Source organism: Ziziphus jujuba, chromosome 10 (assembly GCF_031755915.1).
Source record: "Ziziphus jujuba cultivar Dongzao chromosome 10, ASM3175591v1".
Taxonomy (NCBI): Eukaryota; Viridiplantae; Streptophyta; class Magnoliopsida; order Rosales; family Rhamnaceae; genus Ziziphus; species Ziziphus jujuba.
Genome location: NC_083388.1, coordinates 3,721,399 through 3,740,552, shown reverse-complemented (window position 1 = coordinate 3,740,552; position 19,154 = coordinate 3,721,399). Strand labels below are relative to the sequence as shown.

Genomic DNA, 19,154 nt, shown 5'->3' with positions numbered 1-19,154 from the left:
CTTGCTAATATGGCTTTGTTTTTGTTACTTTATCTGCTGAGGTGGCTTTATGCCTTTTATCCTTCACCCTGCATGGTGACAAAAGAGAGATATAAAAGTTAGCCTACAAAAAATGTAAAGGACAGAATTCTTATTTTTGAAATATATTGAAAGTGTTTGTCTTCTCTCATTCTCCGTGACTGGGGTGGAATTGGACCAGAGTTAGACCTGGATAGGAATGAGAGCCTGAGATCTACTCCTTGGTAATTCCTTCTAGGATTTTCTACATCAAATATACTATATCATGCATGCCTTTGATGTTAGTTGGGGCAGATCTTCTTAGCTCTTGCGAGGTATTATCCCCAAGTAGGATAGCTTTTGCTATTCAATGCATTTGCGACCGTCGTTATCGCAATTGGTAATCCTCCACATTCTTCCACAATTTCAGTTGCCAAAGGTTGGATATTAGGATTGTTCATCATTGAATCCCCAACTATTTTGCCAAATAAATCTTTTGCTTCATTATACGATAGAACTTCAAGCATGAAAATCTTGTCAGCACCTATATCATTACACACTACCTCTCGAGATCTAGAGGTGAACAGTATCTTGCATTGATTCCTGTCATTCTCAAAAGCAATTCCCACTTCATGCAGCTCCAATTTGTCCCAGACATCGTCTAGAACTCTGAGGATCTCGGTTTCTTGCCCCAGTCGACGACTCAAACATCGTTCTGCTCTAACAGATATACTTTCCTCGTCAAGTTTTAGGCCTACATGCTCTACAATTTCTTTTTGAATCTTTTTGACATCTGGAGTTTGGGATATAGGGACGATAACCGTCTTATTGAATAACTTCTCCTCCTTGGCTTGTCTAGCAACCTTTTTAGCAAGCATGGTTTTACCAATGCCAGCCATGCCATACACCCCAACCATCCTAGCATTAGCATTTCTTAAAGCATCCATAAATTTTCTTAAATATGGGGATTCTTGAATGGGAAGTGTTGTAGCCCTTGATTTCAATGGCATTCTTTGGTGGGACCCAATAGAAATCTTTTGGGATAGTATTGAGGCTGATAATATGATTTCAGTGTCAACATCCTGAGCCATGGCCTTCGCTAGCTTTCTTGCACAGCTGATGCCTTTACACCAACATCTGAAACAACTTGATAGAAAGCCCGGATCCCAGTTACTTTAGTCGTTGCTTGTGTGATGGGTGGTTGAGAGGTCAAATCGAGCAGCACAAAAAAGGAAAAAAAAAAAGGAGGCAAAAAAGGAAAAAATAGGGTAAATATATAAACATAAGCTAGGGATTTTGACCTTACAAACATATAAAAGTATAAACTATCCATTTTAGCCTTTTCTTTGCACCACAAACTATCCATTTTGACTTTGCAAAAATATAAAAGTATAACCTCTTTTTTACATCATTGAAATCCAAACTAAAATGTTATTTATATAATTTTAGAAGGTCTGAAAGTTTTAATCAGTCATATAATTCTACTTTTTATATATAAATATTATAGATAGATAGCCTAATATCAACAAATTAATCTACTCAATTTGCAGTCCAACATATATACATATGGATATATTTGGTAAATAGTTGAAGCTAATTTTAGCATGTCACTTATCAAAACTTATAGCAAATTAACTAAGAGTTTGGTTACTCATTATATATATTCTGTAATTGTTTTCTGGCTAAAAAGAAGGAAAAAAAATAAAAATAAAACATAAAAAATAAAAAATTGTTTGATTGTAGTAATTTTTTGATTGTGTACATAAAAACAATAAAAATAAAAATAAACAACTTTTTTAACTTGTGGTCAGGACGGAATCTTTGTATTCCCAAGAGAAAAGCATGTTTTTTTTTTTTTTTTCCCCTTGTGGGGAGCTCGATAAGGTGTTTCCCGATGATTGAAAATGACTCCTGTGGTGTAAGTTTTTTGGCTCCAATATCGTAAAGGTTTAAAAAATAAACAATTTTTTAAACTTATGGTCAGACGGGAATCTTTTGTATTCTCAAGAGACAAACACGTGGGAGGGATATGTGGTGAAAGTTCACATGCCTTTTTTTTTTTTCCTTCCATTTTTCTTCTCTTTCTCTCTCTCCCTCTCTTGAGAATACCAAACTTCCGCGTCGGATGTTGACTCCTGTACCGTAAGTTCTTTTAGCTCCAATATCGCAAAAGTTGAATATAATTCAAAAAGTAGTTGCTTTAATTAACTTTCACATTCGTGCTATGATTAAAAAAAAAAATGTTGTTTAAAATTCACACTCGTTGCTTCCTTTTATGGGGAATCATCAAATATTTAATTTATTAACTATAATTATACTTAAATTAGGATAATGGCAAAGCATCACTAATTAAGCATGCACATTGAAACTCACTTTAAATTATTAATTAAGTGGCTTTGTGCCTGTCTCGTATCTGAATATATTTATATTGTCAGATTGATATATTGATTCATATGTTTTATTTGATCCATATGTTGTGAACAATTTAACATTGCTTGATTGGGGGGAAAGAAGCAAAAACAATCGGAAAAAAAAAAAAAAAAAATTTGCTAATTCGTTCTCCTCGTGGGTCACCGCCCTTTTGTACAGTTTGGTGGCATTTCATATCCTTTTCATACCAGTTTTCTGTAGCGGTAATTACAACTTAGAAGTTAAATATCTCCAATGGCATGCTATTTCTCAAAATATATCATAAATAGTCTATTTTACTATTTTATTGATAAGTGATAAATTTTACCGATGATATTTATGATGTTAAATTTTGCAAAAAATGTAGCTGTTAATATTTGTAAATAGATTTCACTATCAAAAAATTGGTGTAACTTATACATTTAGTAATTTAAATTTATTTTTTAAATTAGTTAAAAGGATGTTTAAAGTAGGCCATATTTTTTAGCCTTGTGCATACTCTTAACATGGATCCCATAATTTATTTTAAATGAATTCTAAAATCTGACAATATTATTTTTTAACATTTATTATTGAAATAATAATAATAAAATTTGACATTAATATTAACATTTATTTTTAAAAAACCCATATCAATGCCGAAGTTTGAGAATGGTAAAGGCAAAATTAAAATAATATTAGTAAAAAGCATGCGTCATTTATTTCCTTGTGCTTGTCTCACTCATCCAACCTTTACTGATTTGTCATTTACCAAAAGTTAAGAAAACCTCCACTGATCTGCGAGAGAACCAAATTAAGTCTGTCCTTCACTCACTCACTCTCTTCTTTCCTTGTTTCCATTTTGTGATCATTTGGAGTCTTCTTGCAGTTTCTTAATTCTACTTGATCTAATCCTCCTTTTCATCATACTTTCTGGCTTTCTTAGTTACTTTATTTCTCTTTATATTGTCGCCATCTTTTCTATATAGATCCACATATCTTGTACTTTGACAACCACAAAAAAAAAAAAAAAAAAAAAAAAAAAAAGGGAAAAATAGTAGTAGTGGCTATACAGCACTTGCAGCTGCTCCCTCCATTTAGATTCACAACCAATTGATCAGGTAATTCACATCCATACTGCTATGCTGTTATGATTTGGATTTCCTTTTATTCCATACTTTACATCAATTTGCACGTATAACTTACACAATCATTATTAATTTGTTTTATTTTAATTTTTTATTTTTAAGTTTTAAAGTTGAAACGCTATACCGAAAAAAGTGATGACTTATAAAATTTAGTAAACCAAATTATTATCGTGTCAGCTGTTACTATCGTTATTGTCAATCACCATTGGTGACAAAAAAAGTTTTTTTTTTTTTTTTCTGTTACAAATATATTCACCACATAACTTTTTTTGTTGTGATTACAGAAGATTATTAAAAAAAAAAAAAAAAAAAAAAAAAACAGTAGATTGGAGGTAAGCATGGATCAGTTCATTATCTCAATTTGTGCAAAAATTAGTGAATATACAGTTGCACCAGTTGTTCATGGATTGGGTTATTCCTGCCACTACAAAACAAATGTAGACAACCTTAAGACGCAAATTCAGCTTTTGGAAGGTGCAAAAGACCGCGTGCAACATTCGGTTGATGAGGCTACAAGAAACGGTGAGGAAATTGAAGCTGATGTTCATAATTGGGTGATCAGGGTAACCAACGTTGCTAAAAATGCTGGAGATTTTTTCAAACATGAAGACCATGCGAATCCCATGTGTTCTTGCAAGATCTTTCAAATGTTGGTGTCAAGACATAAGCTGAGCAAGAAAGCAGAGACCATGGCTAAGGCTGCCGATGCTGAAATCAAACTTGCAATCACAATATTATCCCAAAAGGTTTCTTATGCTGTCCCTCCAAAGGGCGTCATTGAATTCGGACATGGTGGCTACATGACTTTTGATTCAAGAATCTACACCATCAAGAACATTATGGATACTTTAAGAAATCCTAATGTTAGGATGGTTGGGATTTATGGCATGGCTGGCATCGGAAAAACCATGCTTGCTAAAGAGGTTGCTAGACAAGCCATGGAAGAGAAGTTATTCGATAAGATGGTTAAGGTCACTATATCCCAAACTCCTGATGTTAAAAATATTCAAAGAGAAATTGCAGAGCATCTAGGCCTAAAACTTGATGAGGAAAGCATATCTGTTAGAGCAGAACGATTGTCTCGTCGTCTGGGGCAAGAAAAGAAGATCCTTGTAGTTCTAGATGATGTCTGGAAGAAATTGGAGCTGCATGAAGTGGGAATTGCTTTTGGGAATGACAAGAACGGATGCAAGATACTGCTCACCTCAAGGTTTGAAGATGTGGTGCAGAGTGAAATGGGAGCTGAGAAGATATTCTTGCTTGGAGTTTTATATGATAATGAAGCAAAAGATTTGTTTGGAAAAATTGTGGGGGATTCAATGATGAAGAACCCCGAGTTCCAACCTTTGGCAAGCGATATTATCAAAGAATGCGAAGGCTTACCAATTGCTATAGAAACGGTTGCAAATGCATTGAAGAACAGAAAATCTCCTTTATGGGAAAATGCCTTGCAAGAGCTAAGAAGGTCTGTTCCAACTAACATCAAAGGCATGCACGAAAAAGTCTATTCGAGTATAAAGCTGAGTTATAACTATTTAGAAAGTGATGAAGCAAAGTTGATGCTGCTATTTATTGGTTTATATCCAGAAGATTATTACATAGCCTTTATCACCTTCTTCATATGTGGCATTGGATTGGAATTATTTCAAGGAATCAAAGGATTAGAACAGGCTGATAACAAGGTGGTTACACTGGTTGAGAGTCTAAAGACTTGTTGTTTTCTGTCGGATGGTCCTCTCCCTCGTACGGTCACAATGCATGATGTAATTCAAGATGTTGTCATCTCAATTGGGTCCCAGGAAAAGCAAATGTTTCGCTTTAGAAATTATGATCCGGAGGTGGAAGACAGTAAAAAACTCAAAGATGCAACCGCAATTTCACTGCTGTATAGCACTGATGATCCTCGACTTCCTGAAAGGTTAAAATGTCCGCAACTCAAGTTTCTTTTAGTGCTCTGCTATAATCTATCTCTATGGAGTGATCATTATTCCCAAATGTCAAACCATTTTTTTGAAGAAATAAAGGATCTTAGAGTTCTAGAGTTGTATCATTTGTGTTTAACAACTCTGCCTAGATCATTTTGTTTCCTTCAAAATCTTCAAAGTCTAGGTCTGTACGAATGTGACTTAGGAGATGTGGCTTTGATTGGAGAGTTGAAGAGTTTGAAAATTCTTGTTATTGTTGGCTCTAATATCGTGGAATTGCCAAAACAAATAGGGCAGCTGACTCGTCTACAGTTATTATGTGTGACTGGTTGTCCCAAACTTGAAGTGATCGAACGCAGTGTCATATCAAGTTTAATACATTTGGAAGAGTTGGATTTCACAAATAGCTTCACAAAATGGGATATGGATAGACTCAATACTGACAGAAGAAATGCTAGTCTTATTGAGTTAAAGAATTTGTCTCGATTGAGCGCCTTACGTATACACATACCGGATTTTAACACTCTGCCAAAAGGCTTGTTTTCTATGAAGTTGACGAAATATTTCATAATAATAGGACGTTTTCAGATGCGCATCTCAAATGATATTTATAAAATGAGATCAAGTTTAAATTGTTCAAGAATATTGGGACTTGAGCTCAACATAAGAAGATTGTGGGACGATCCTGGTCTTGAAATGTTGTTGAAAAGATCTGAAGATCTCTTACTATACCGACCAAAAGGCGTGAACAATCTTGTTCCTGAATTAGATCGAGAGGGTTTCCCACAGTTGAAGTGTCTCATAATTGCGAAGAACGATGATATGGAATGCATCATTAATCCCATGGAGCAAAATCATCCCTGCTCTGCTTTTCTAAGCTTGGAGGTATTGTATCTTAAGAAACTAATGAACTTGGAAAAGATATGCCATGGCAAACTTTCAACAGATTCTTTTGGCAAATTAAGAGCTGTAATTGTGGAAGATTGTGATAGATTGAAGAATCTCTTCTCGTTCTCCATTGCCAAACAGCTTGAGGAACTTAATGTTATCAAATGTAAGATAATGACAGAGATAGTTATTTATTTAAGAGACGATGATCCCTGCATCATTCCTGCTGAAGCGATTGCTAAGTTTGAGTTTCCTCAGTTGCAGTCTTTGACTTTGGAATCTTTACCCGAGCTCGTTTATTTTTTCCATGATGGATCTGAGGCCCCTTTCACAAGTCAAAAAGAAGATATAGGTCGCATATCTTTGTTCAACACAATGGTATAATTCTTCAAACTTCAACTGATTTTCAATTTATATATATATGTATATATATATATATATATAATTAAGTTTGAAGATTATAGATAGTGCTATTAGTTATTTTCTCCGATCTCATATGCTTAATTATTGCACCAAAATAATTACAAATTTCAATTTGAAAATAAGTATTCGTTTTCCATAACTAAGGTTATAAATAGCGTAGAATTAAGGCTTAGTTTAATATGTTAATTTTGATTACTGACAAAATTAAAAATTATCTCTTTGCAGGTTGCATTTCCTAGCTTGAAGTCTTTAACATTGTCTGCAGTCAACTCCGAAATGTTATGGCCAGACCAACTTCCAGAAACCTTCAAGATGCAGAATCTAAAAAGCTTGAGGGTTGACGGCTGCAATAGTTTAAAGCATATATTATCTTTTTCTATGGCCCGAAGCCTTGTACAGCTTCAGCACCTAGAGGTACGTCAATGTACTGTTATGGAAGAGGCACTAACCATAAATGATCTAAGAAACTCAGACGGGATGGATAAGAAACTGCTTCCCAATCTAAAATCTTTGCATTTAGAAGAACTCCCAAACCTCAAAAGGTTTTGCTCCAAAAGTTGGATAAAATTCCTTACCATGGAGAGATTGAGTATAGATGCTTGTCCAAAATTGGAAGTTGCAGATTTACTTGGAGAGCTAAAGAATTTAAAATCCCTCTGCCTTTCTAGGTTAGATATTGTGGAGCTTTTGAGAGAAATAGGACAATTAACTTGTCTGCAGTCATTAACTTTGATAGATTGTCCTAAACTTGAAATGATTGAACCCAATATCATATCATGCTTACTAAGTTTAGAAGAATTGAAATTTCAAAATAGTTTTACAAAATGGGAGACTGAAGGAGTCATCGGTGAAAAGAGTAATGCACATCTTTCCGAATTAAAGAATTTGGCTCATTTATCCACCTTACATCTAGCTGTACCAGATGTCAACAGTTTGCCAAAAGATTTGTTTAGTACAAAACTGAAAAGATATAACATAAATATAGGAGAAGACGAGCTCAATGAGTTCAAGAATTATAACAATTCGAGAAAGTTGGAGCTCAAACTCAACACAAGCAGTCTATTAGATCAGCATGCGGGCCTTAAAATTCTAATGAAAGGGTCTGAAGAATTGGGTTTAAATGGATTGGAGGGTCTGAACAATGTTGTTTATGATTTAGATTGGGAGGGTTTTCCACAATTGAAGTTTTTTAAATTCCAAAATAATGTTGGAATTCAATACATAATCAACTCAATGGACAAGATTCATCCTTTTAGTGCCTTTGTAAGCTTGGAGTCTTTGGTTCTTGAAAAATTGGTGAACCTTGAAAAACTCTGTCATGGGAAACTCACAGACAAGTGTTTTGGAAAGTTACGAGAGATAGATGTAAGTAATTGTAACAGATTGAAGAGTCTTTTCTCATTATCTGAAGCAAAAATTCTTTCGAAACTTGAAGAAATCAGAGTGGCTGACTGCAATATGATGGAGGAAATAGTTATCCATGAAATAGAAGATGATAACCAAAACATTAGCAACAAAGTTGCTAATAAGATTGTCTTTCCAGAACTACATTCCTTGAAGCTTAAATCTCTTCCGAAATTTGTACAAGTTTTCACTGAAATGGAGACAAATGGCACATGTCCGATTGGAGAGGAGGAATTGGTTGCAACTAATTTTCCCATACCCTTTTCCAACGAAAAGGTACATTCTTTACCTACAATCTCAAAATATATATACTTTTTATGTACGTACCCAGATAACTTTGCTATATGTAAGTCAATTATTATGTGGTTTTAGTTTCTTAAATTATAAATTAGATTATTTTTTTATCAGGTTAAATTTCCTAAGTTGAAAGCATTGACACTGAAAGGTATTGGCACCCCGAATACAATATGGAATTGTCAGGATGAAGGCCAGCTCGGAGATGATATAGAACATGCTGGAATACTTTCCCGTTTGGAAGGATTAAAACTGAGTGAGCTGCCTCAGTTGATGCATTTATGGGAGGAGGATTACCACCCCGTAGGAAGAGCCTTCCACAACTTGAAAGCTCTATTTGTGAGTAGATGTGACAGATTGAAGAACCTAGTGCCGTGTTCGATATCTTTCGAAAACTTGAGATATCTCAGTGTCAAAATGCCATGGAATGGAGAATTTATTAACACCTTCAACAGCTAAAAGTCTGTCACAATTGAGAAGAATGATCATCACTGAATGCAGAAGAATGATACAAATAGTGGGAGATCATCAAAAGGGAAGTGATGAAAGTGAAGGTGAAATTGTCTTTTCTCGTTTGCAAGTTTTGGAACTTGGCAATCTGCCCAGCCTAACGAGTTTCTATTCAGGAAGTAATCATATCTTGAGATTTCCAAATTTGGAAGGGGTATTTGTAAAGTCCTGCTGTCAGATGCGGAGTTTCTGCAATGGAGAAGTTAGCACTCCGGAACTGAAGAAATTAATATTAAGTGCAGTGAAGGAAGATGAATATCATAGTGATGATGAGTATTCTATAGATGGGGATGATGATTATGAAGATGAAGAATGGGATGTTGATGATAAGTATGGTGATCGGCCAATGATGGAGTTAAAGGAGGGTGATATTAATGCCACTATTAGACAATTATCAGAAAGCGGCCCGGTTGATACTTGATAGCAAGGTAATGTCACAATTAGACAATTATATAACAAGGCACAAAATCAAAGCTTCATCCTTTTTTTTTTTTTTTTTTTTATTCTCTTTTTCTCTTAAAAGAAATATTTTATCCGGGTTAGTTTGCTCTGCCTTACACTTTTTTTTTTTTTTTGGGCTTTTTTATCAATTGCTTGGTTACCATTCACGGTCGCTATTTTAACTTTCAATTTAACTCTTTTTCTGGGATGAGGTTCAATGAATATGTCCTAAATATAATAATAATAATAATAGTTTGCCAAAATTTATAATCTTGTTATTATTTTACTACTACTATTATCATCGTTATTGTTTTTGTTTAATGTTGTTTCATTTTCTTTCTGGTTGTGCAGGGTCGCGTTGAATTGAACTCACTAGAAGTGTATTTGATTAATTTTAGTTCATTCAAATTTCATATAGTTTAGCTAAAATTTCATATGGCTTGAATTTTATGCTAAAACTGAGAAATTTGAGATTGTTTCTTTTGGATGAACCACACTAGTACCTGTGAATTTCAATTATAAGTTATTTATGTTTTTATTTAACTCTTTGTATTTATTAACTAAAAAAGTTATACTCTGAAAAGTTTCAAATCCACCGGCTACCGAGACAATGAAAAAAACAACATTCATGTTTCCATTTCAAGATCACGTCAGATTTATATGGTCACTGACTGTATCAAATTTCTTTTGGGTTAGTTCTTAGTTTAATGAAAGTTTTTATATTTATTCTTTGTTTAATTTGCCTCAAAAAACGTGAATGCAAAAACAGATTTTTATGTAGTGTATGGCAAACCAACACGCTCTCAGTTTGTATTTCACCTTCCATCTTCTCATAATCTGGGTGTATACGGGCTAGAAAACGTGTAATTAGAAGCATCCCAGGAAAGACCTAAGAGGCCTGTTATAGTTGTGTTAGCTAGACACATAGTTATGTTGCTCCTGGGTTAAAATGATGACGTTTAGTAATTGGGCCACATCGTTCTTGGACCACGAGTATCAGAGGCAGATATTGGTTGGAAACACAAACGAAACAACGACCACATTTAGTCATTGGGCCATGAGAAGGAAGAGCAAAAATGGAAAACACGAACCGATGATGCGACTGAATAGAGACATCAGCCACAAACTAACAAGAAAGAGATTTTCTACTTCAACCGAAAAAATTTAAAACAAATAATAATAATAATAAATATGGTCAACATCAAAAATTTATTTCGTATGCCCAGAAGCATTCATAATTTTGCAGTTTATAAACATATTGCCGAGTATAAGCCACAGAGTTAACAAAATTTATCTTTATCAATTGGCACTCGACAGATAATTAGCGCTGACATTTCGTGCAATAATGGTATGTTTTTTGCGTATAAATATTTCCACAGTTGTAGCAGAAAGCAGTTCCACACCTGAAATCAAACCCCAAAGTAAAATATAAAATAATGCTGTGTTCATGTATTACTAAAAGTTTAAATATAATGTGTAAGAAATTTTACAGGAAAATAAATTTGGCCCAATACGGTAAATACTTGCCAAGAGCACCAATTATACAAGTAAAAGACGTATTGAATATTCAAGCATTTAAAAGTTGAGGACGACAATTGAATCCCATGAACATGGACAAATAGTCACTTATCACAGTTATTTCATAGGCAACAATGGCACATGAAAATCGGATCATCAAAGAACATGATATTGCTTATTGACGTAGAAGGCAATATTTGATAATAAATCTGGAGAGACAATATGGTTATGCTTCAGATATTTAAAGCATTTCAAAGTATACATGGCTTCAGGTACAACAAGAGTTTTCCAGAAATTGACATAAATTTGACAGATTTAACTTTTTTTTGTTTAATGTCCAAGGTTGTTAAATATAAGATGCATTTGGAAAAAAGATGCTTTCATTTTGAACTAAAAGACTATGTTAATGTTATCATCATGATAAGCTTGATTTATTTACCAAAAACAAAACCATCATTCAAACAAGTTTAAGATATTTCATCCAAATTTGCCAGGAAAAAAGCTCTGCATTTGAGCATTTGTGGCATGCCCAAAAATCTTACTAAAATACAAAGCCAGTCCAACCTCACCTTGGATAAGAGGGATAAGATTTTTTTTTTTAAAGAGATAATAATAGAGAGAGAACTAGAGAAAGCAAACCCTTATGTTTGTTAAACACGCTCTATTATCTACCTTGTAAATTTAAGCTCGCTATATGCATTTCAAGTGTAAAGCAATACATCAACTGTTTGAGAACCAAAACAAATAATATTTCAAACATTCATATCAACATGTCAGACAAACTCTGTACGGCGCCTATTTATAAATACAAAGCGAAATTGCCACCAAACCCAGTCAGAACCCTAATTTATAAAATATACCCATTTCATAGGCCATATTAAAAATCAAAAAAACAGATTTCACAAGATGAAAATTCAAAACCCAAACTAAGTTTCTTATTAAAAAAAAAAAAAAATGACATTTGTCTATAGACCTCCTCTCTCTCTCGAACATGTGAATATGAGATAGAAGTATAATACACAATACAACCACATTCAATACATAATTAAACAACTATTTATGACATAATATGATCCAAGGATTTTCGAGCTAACCATCAATACATCAAAACAGAGTATGCAGAATAAACAAATTGTAAAAAAAAAAAATATACATACAAACAAACTGACCTGCATTGCATAAATAGGCAACCGTCTGTTCTCTCAACGTAGATTTTGCAATTTGGACACCTTCTCCAATGCTTGTTCCGCGCGAGATTCATCAACATTATATCTTCCCTCTCTCTCTCATTCTTATTCAGCTTCTGAAACTCAGAGCACACAATCCCTGTATGCCATGGAACCTTGCACTGAGCACAGAACAATCTCCTGCAATTAAAACACTCGCATTCCATCAAAACCTCTTTCCCATCATCAATCATCATCATCGAGCAATCCTTATATGGGCAGTAGAATTTCCGTGAGCCAACAATCGCAGCCTCACACAAAGTGATTCCCCACCGATCGAACACGTCCGGCGGGAGAATCGGCCGGCAATACTCCGGCTCCAGATAGCCTCCGCAACCCGAAACCGGACACCCAATTCTCGGGATGTTTTCCTGGAGCTTGGACGCCACGTACTTGGTCACGCAGTCCGTACAGTAAGAATGGGTGCAGCCTTTGATGGCGAACGATTCGTTCGCTGATTTGGGTTCGACACAGATTTCGCAGACGAAAGTAGGGTCGTTGATCTTGGAATTGGAAGACTGCCCAGTTTCGCTAATCGAAGGATTCGAAAAGGGTTTCTCTCGCTTTTTCCCAAATTGGGTATTGACGGGTTTGAATGAAAGGAATTGAAGTTCGTCGTCGAGGTTTTCGTGGCAGAGATCGATGAAATTTGCGAGGTGGAGGTCTCTGTATTTGGAGTAATGCTCGACAGAGATCGCGTTGAACTTGTTGGTACCCTTTTCGATGATGGGTTTGAAGCGGAACAGATTATGATCGTCTTCTTCAACGTCAATAATGGCCAAATTTACGTTTTTCTCCAATTTGGGCTTCTTTGGTGATTTGCTTCCTCCTCCTCCTCCTGCTTTTACTTCCATGGTGATGAACAAAGACTTTGGCTGTTTGAGTGGCCTGAAGCTGAAAAATCGATGAGAAATGGAAAGTCCCTTGCTTTTTCGCTTCGAACTCCGCTATAGCTTCGAATTTTTCACTGATTTTTGAACGCCTGCTTACTCAATTAGTCAATTGGTAATTGCATTATAGAATCTTTTAACGGCCTTTTTTTTTTTTTTTTTTTTTTTTGAGTTTTAATTTCCGAATATAAAAACACTTTTTGTTCTTTGTTTCGCTTTTTCAATTTTTTTTAGTAAGTCAACTATTTAAATTTGAAAGATGATCGGTAATGTACTTTAAGTAAGAAATTTTGATTAGGTTATAATTTAAAATTAGTACGAGTGCATTTTTTTATTTGCTTTAAGAACCCAGTATGAATAAGGGGACAAACAAAAAAACTCATTATGAATAATATATGTCTTTTAAATAAAAAATATTTTTTTAACTTTTTTTTGCATTTTTTTGCATTTTTTTTTTTTTTACTTTGGTTAATTTTTTTAATTTTTTGAAACACTTAGATTTATTTTGTTAATATTTAGTTAATAATTTGCTAAAACCGATTAAGATTTATTTTGTTAATATTTAGATAATAATTTGCTAAAACTGATTAAGTGTTTGAAGATTATAAACTAAAAAAATAAATAAAAACTTACAATCTTGACAAATGATTTAATAAAGATATTCTTAAGTTTATCATTCTTTATATATCTATCTATATTTTTTTGAAATTATCTATCTCTATATATATATATATATATAAAGCAAGCTTATCATTCTTTTTATTAAAAAAAATATTAATTTTCTTTTTCGAAAACAAAACAACCTAAAATCAAAATTTGTTTCAAATAACAATATGACTTATTATATACTTCAATGATTTTAAAAACCACATTATTCTTTCATTATTCATAAAACTAAAAAATTGCGTTTATATAGAATCAGAGAATAAGCCAAATTAGGGGGAAAGTGATTTAACCAAAAAAAAAAAAAAAAAGGCAAAATTCTTCGGAAGGAGAACGAAAAAATAATGATATATTATCTATGGAATATAGCCTCACATTATATGAATAAATAGTAAAGCTTATCATTTGTCCAATCAAATGTCTATAATCAAATCATTAATGGAAGTGTTATTCCTTCCATGTAACATGTTAGCAAGCTGACAACTAAGTACTGTTGGATTTTTTCAATTACTCTTTAAAAAAATCAAGGAATCTATTAATTGTAATGTTTTTATTTATTTATTTATTTATTTTATCAACTGTGTTACTCGAACCCAAAATGTATGAAGAAGTATAGATACCTTACGGATATATGTTTTCTTTACTATTTTCAGTTACACTTTTACTTTTCAATTTGAATATTTTATAGGATTGAATTTAGTGGATATGCCATAAATTTGAAAGTAAAAATTGCGACGAAAACCAATTAATTTATTTAAAAAAAAAAAAAAAAAAAAAAAAAAAAAAACCTTAATTACCATCACAAGATTAATGTTATCGAACTAACAACCAAGATTTTCATTTGAAAGATTGTGTCCAAAAAGAAAAAAGCTTTAAAGAAACTGACCTGAATCTGACCAAGTTGCAACCACTTCTTTTTTCAATAGAGATCTTGCATTTAGGACACTTTTTCAAACCCTTTTGCTTTGCAAAATTCATGAAAAATATTATTTGTTCTTTCTCCTTCTCCTTCTCCTTCTTATTCAATTTCTGAAACTTGGAGCAGGCAATCCCAGAATGCCATGGAGCTTTACACTGTTGGCACAACAATCTGCCGCAATAAGGACAAGTTGACAGGGTCACAACCTTATTTTTTCACCCCACATGCACGCTGATGGTGGTCGGTTTCGATCGAAATCATCCCCGAGCAGTCCTTGAATGGGCACTACAAGAATTTCTGCTTGCTTTAATTTCAAGAACCGCAGCCTCAAACGTTACTCTTCCCCACCATTTGAACACCTCACGCGGGAGCACCGGCCGGCAATAATCCGGCTCCAGATAGCCTCCGCAACCCGGATCCGGACACCCGATTCTCCCCGAAACGTTTCCTTGTTGAAGCAGCTTGTACGAAACGTATTTGGTTATCCTGTCCCCACAATAAGCGTGGCTGCAACCCTTGACTCCAAACGGCGACTCCTTCGCTTCCACGCAGATTTCGCACACGAATCGAATTACACGACGGGTCGTTCTGTCCTTTTGTTGAATGCGGTATTATTATTGCTATTGAAGCACTTTTTTGATGATGATGATGAGATGATGATGGGTTTGAAGCGAAACATATTATGAGCACCTTCTTCAACTTCGAAGCAGGAAACCTCTTTTGGTTTTTTCTTTCTTCTTTCTTCTCCTACTCCATTTTTCTTTTTCTTTTTTTTTTTTCTTTTTTTATTATTATTAATTTTTTTTTTGTTTTTGTTTTCTTCTTCTCTTTCTCCTTTCCTTGCTTTTTCGCTTCAAACTCCAATATTGCTTCGAATTTTTCACTGATTTTCGAACGCCTGGTTAATCAATTGGTAATTGTGTTATAGAATCTCTTTAGGAATCTTTTTTTTTTTTCTTTTTTAGGTTTTGAGTTTTAATTCCGAATATAAAAACACTGTTTGATATTTGTTTCGTTTTTTCAATTCTTTTCCTCGTAAGTCAAATTTTTTTTCCTTCAATAAGTCAACTATTTAAATGTGAAAGATGATCAGTAATGTACTTTAATTAACAAATTTTGATTAGAATATAATTTAAAATTTGTAAGAATGTATTTTTCATTTCCTTTTAGAACCCATTATGAATAGAATAATAATAAGGGTATTTAATATACAAAATAACAATTCCCAATAAAATAAGAACAACCATTTACCGGAATAGAAAATAATATAAAAAAAAAGAATAATTTTAATATATGATATTCAATATAAATCTAAATATAATAAAAATATTTTAAAGATTATCCAAATTAAAATATAATAATAGAAATATTGAGATTTTAAAAAGAATTGTTATTCTTTCGAATGGAGGTATATACATTTCTATGAAATAGTAATTTGCAAATTCAAAAATTTATTAAACATCGAAAAAACTAAATTTATTAAATAAGTATTCTAAAATTTTTGGAATAAGTATTCTATTCCTAAATTTATTTCTTAAATCAAACATGCCATAAGGTTATAAACTAAATATACCAAAAAGTGCACAAGTTGCATGTGTTTATATTTAATTAATTTATATTTAGTTATACTTATCTCTTTAAGGATTCACTTATCTATAACTAAATTATAATTGTAACACCCCGTCCCGAACCATGTCGGAATTTTTGCACGTTGACAGAGGGTGACCGAGGTTGACCGTTGACTTTGACTTTGACCGTTGACCGAAAGGGTCAAAAGTTGACTTTTTGACCCGATTGGAATTCTAGGTTGACTGAGGCACCGTTACGAAGTACACATTGGCACGAGTTCGTAGACTAGTAGCACGTTGAAAACGGAGCTACGGTTTGAAAGTTATGAGCAAAACAAGTCGAGGTGCAAACAGTCCAAAAGGTGCCGGAGTTGACTTTTTCTTGTTGTGTAATTTTGTTTTGACTCTTGCATGGTTGTAAAGTGCTCGTCTATACGAGTTCATAGACTAGCGGCACGCTTAAATCGGACATTTGGTTAAAAAGTTATGGACGTTTGAAGTTCGCTGGATACCGTAATATTTTATTATATCTGGCTTAAGTGTACAGTAATGCCACGTGTCATCACCTGATTGGTCCACGTGGATGAACAGTGTCACCACGGTGGCTTTTATTTGACAAAAATCTCAGGGAAGAGAGAGAAAGAGAGAGAGGAGAGAGAAACCGACCGGCCCCCGGAATCTTCAAATTTTCCGGCCGATTCTCATTACACGCGCAGGCCAGATGGAAGCCTCTCCCCGTTTCCGGCCAAACCCTGAAATTTCACTGCCGTTGGTCGCCGGACGCGCCCTGATCGAGGGGGCGAAGCTCGGCGGCGATTTTTCCCTCCACCGCCAGCCACCGTCGTTTGCCCTGTTTTCGGCCATTTTCAGGCCACACGTGCCAGCCACCCCTCACCACCTCCTTAAGTCCAGCCTATCCACCAAATTTCACGGCCACCGGACCTCCGACGCGCCGGGATCGGAGCGTTTTCCAGCGAGGGGCTGAAAATCTTCAAACCCCGATTTCTCCGCCGTCTGGCCTCCGTTTGCCTCACCGCCGATCCCGTTGGAATTCTCTCCCCTCGATCTACAAAATCGCCAAAAATCTCAGCCAACGGCCACTGCATACGCCGCCGCCGGCGACGGTTGCCGATGACCGCGGCAACTCGCCGGAAGTTACTGTTCCGGCAAGTACCTAGTTGCACCGCCAGTCCTTGTCCACTGCTTCCGACCTCCTGAGTCCAAATCCAGCATCCTTTTTCCGCCAATTCGCGATGGATTGAGAGAATTGAAGAGTTGAATCCCGAAAGCTTTCCGACAAGATTCCGGCCACCATCGGTCCGATCTCCAGGAAGTAAGACCGGATTTGTGATCCTCGTCGCTCAAGTTTCAATTCGGAGCATGGGTGAGTCATGGAATTGATCCCATGGTAGATCTTAGGTTAATTGCGTGGTCCAGGTGAGTGACCCACCTTCAAAAATATTTTGGGCAATTAATTATGTTTAATTGGTATTTAAACTATGCTCATGTGGTACAATTTAGTTATGGTTTTATTGTGATTTAATTTATTTATTATGCATGAGCAAAGTATATTTTGGTAATAGTCGTACGTGGTTTTAAATATTATTTTGGGGCATAATTGGTTTAAATATTTTATGAAAATATTTGTTAAATTAGTGGTTTAATTTTATAATTATGCCCACGGTATTTTATCTGTTGAACCTCGTATTACAAAAAAATTATGAATTATTTGTTATCGATGTTTTCGTACCGGTTTGTTAAATAAAAATATGTGGGATGGTAAGTGTGAAAATTTAATATATTTCCCAAGGTAATTTGGAAAACGGTACGGTTGGTTTAATAATTATTTTAGACGCACTCATACAGTATTGGTGTTCTGGTGTATGTACACGTGGTTTAGCGTGCAAGTATTATGTGGTTTAGCACGCAAGTATTATGTCTCCCGTGGTTGCCATTGGACCGTGGGCAGGCAAGTTTGATATTGGCCACAGCCGCCCCTCCCTTGGCCGGGATGACGGTTTCAACAGCGGTACTGTCGGGACGCCGAAGTGCTGTTTGCAAGTTTCTCTCTTTAATCTCCCCGTCAGTCGATGGTCGGGACGCTGGGTATCGGAGGGCATCACTGGTATATGGTGTGGTGCGTCAAGTGTAATTTTCAAATAAAGTTTCAAACCCCAAAAGTGTTCAAAAATTATTTATTATAATTTATTACATTTTAATTATATATTGGGGTATTTATTTATTTATTGTTTATCAAATGTTTGATCCTTTGGTTTTCGGGAAGTACGAATATCGGATTTTGTGAAATTGTTTTAAAAAGGGAACATTTCCATCGAAGTGATTAGTGAGAGTTTTGAAGGAAAGTTATTATTTCCAACTGTTATTATTATTTATTTATTAATTGTTGGTATTAATTCAATTCCCTTATTTGTTATTACAATTATTATTATTATTAAAAGTGTTCAGTAGCTAGGGTTACTCATTGAGATGATTAGCATCTCACGTTTTTAAGTTCTGTTCCCTTAGGTGCAAGGGGTGATAGACGTTCTTCCGGGGCGAACCAGTTCTCCGCCGCTATCGTGTTTCGAGAAGTACTTTTGTATTCATTCCTTTCAGTTATATTATTTCTTTCATCTTTGTTGTTTTTCTGTTGAATAGCACTTCATAAAGCTCTGTATACTATGTGGACACTTATGTTTTATTTATGCACTGGTTTACCGTTATTGTTATGAAGTATTGTAAATTGTGGAATCAACTTGTAGTTTTGCGGGAGGAATAAGGGGGTGAATATAGAAGTGTGTTTTCAGTACAGGTAATTTTTGGTAAGTCCTACCCTTAAGGGAGGTCTTGTCGGATTTTCCGTTGGAAGGTTCGATGGTATTTTCCTGGGATCAGGGCTTGTCTAGGGTTCCGGAGAGGAATTCTGGACGGGTCCTGACAATAATAATATGT

The 19,154-nt window shown here is 34.7% G+C and overlaps 3 protein-coding genes across 3 annotated transcripts; 1 reads left to right on the top strand and 2 right to left on the bottom strand.

Moving 5' to 3' along the window:
• Positions 1–335: 335 nt before the first annotated feature.
• On the bottom strand, positions 336–1,088 carry LOC132799627 (disease resistance protein RPS5-like). Its single transcript, XM_060811937.1, has one exon. It carries the CDS (start codon positions 1,086–1,088, stop codon positions 336–338), a length of 753 nt encoding a protein of 250 aa, XP_060667920.1.
• Positions 1,089–3,833: 2,745 nt separating this feature from the next.
• On the top strand, positions 3,834–10,053 carry LOC107410498 (probable disease resistance protein At4g27220). Its single transcript, XM_048468519.2, has 4 exons — positions 3,834–6,724; positions 6,995–8,449; positions 8,582–9,405; positions 9,770–10,053. Exons 1-3 carry the CDS (start codon positions 3,872–3,874, stop codon positions 8,924–8,926), a joined length of 4,653 nt encoding a protein of 1,550 aa, XP_048324476.2. The 5' UTR covers positions 3,834–3,871; the 3' UTR covers positions 8,927–9,405; positions 9,770–10,053.
• Positions 10,054–10,559: 506 nt separating this feature from the next.
• LOC107410516 (E3 ubiquitin-protein ligase RSL1) lies at positions 10,560–13,218 on the bottom strand. Its single transcript, XM_016017947.4, has 2 exons — positions 12,106–13,218; positions 10,560–10,821 (listed from the first exon to the last, which is right to left on the bottom strand). The coding sequence occupies exons 1-2, from the start codon at positions 13,014–13,016 to the stop codon at positions 10,740–10,742; spliced, it is 993 nt and encodes a 330-aa protein (XP_015873433.3). The 5' UTR covers positions 13,017–13,218; the 3' UTR covers positions 10,560–10,739.
• Between the last annotated feature and the right edge of the window lie 5,936 nt (positions 13,219–19,154).